The following is a 797-nucleotide window of genomic DNA, read 5'->3' on the forward strand; positions in this document are numbered from 1 at the left end:
GTCATCGAGTTCTTTCAGGCAACTCCAGAACAGAAACTGGACCCTGCAGAAAATGCAGCTGGGAGCAGAAGAAGACCAAGAACACCCAAGAGAAAGGTCCAACACCTGGAAGACCTGGCCGGCTTCAGAGAGCTCTTCCAAACACCAGACCGCACCCTGGAACCGGTGACTGATGTCAAAACCAAAACACCCTGCAAATCTCCACAAGCAGAACCAGTCACTATGTCAACAGGTAGAAAGAGCCGTCTCAAGACATCTCTTGGGAAAGTGGATGTGGAAGAAGATATCTCAGCACTGAGAAATCCCACGCCAACACCAGGGGAGACCACACACTCACACAGAGAAGCGGGAGGTGATGATAAAGACATCAGTCATTTAAAGCAAACTCCAGAACAAAAAGTGGATCCTGCAGAAAATGCAGCTAGAAGCAAGAGGAGGCCAAGAACACCCAAGAGAAGGGTCCAATCCCTGGGAGACCTGACTGGCTTCAGAGAGCTCTTCCAATCACCAGACCGCACCCTGGAACCGGTGACTGATGTCAAAACCAAAATACCCTGCAGATCTCCACAAGCAGAACCACTCAGCACATCTACTGTTATGACCAGAGGTCTCAAGACACTTCTCCAGAAAGTGGACGTGGAGGAAGCCCTGTCGGCACTCGGGAAGTCCCCACGGGCCCCAGGGGGGACCACATGCTCACCCAGAGAACCAGCAGGTGACGAAAAGATCACCAAAGCTTTTAAGGCAACTCCAGAACAGAAACTGGAGCTTACAGAAAATGTAACTGGGAGTCGGAG

General features: G+C 51.2%; 1 protein-coding gene across 1 annotated transcript in view; it reads left to right on the forward strand.

The window, feature by feature from the left end:
• LOC120587060 (proliferation marker protein Ki-67-like) overlaps window positions 1-792 on the forward strand; it is a gene marked incomplete at its 3' end in the record, with an annotated part of 3,378 nt that extends 2,586 nt beyond the window's left edge. Inside the window, exon 2 of the mRNA XM_039843665.1 lies at window positions 10-792. Within this exon, the coding sequence (XP_039699599.1) occupies window positions 10-792 (783 nt within the window). The remainder of the gene's footprint in view (window positions 1-9) is intronic.
• Between the last annotated feature and the right edge of the window lie 5 nt (window positions 793-797).

This window comes from Pteropus medius, unplaced genomic scaffold (genome assembly GCF_902729225.1).
Source record: "Pteropus medius unplaced genomic scaffold, Ma_sr-lr_union100, whole genome shotgun sequence".
Taxonomy (NCBI): Eukaryota; Metazoa; Chordata; class Mammalia; order Chiroptera; family Pteropodidae; genus Pteropus; species Pteropus medius.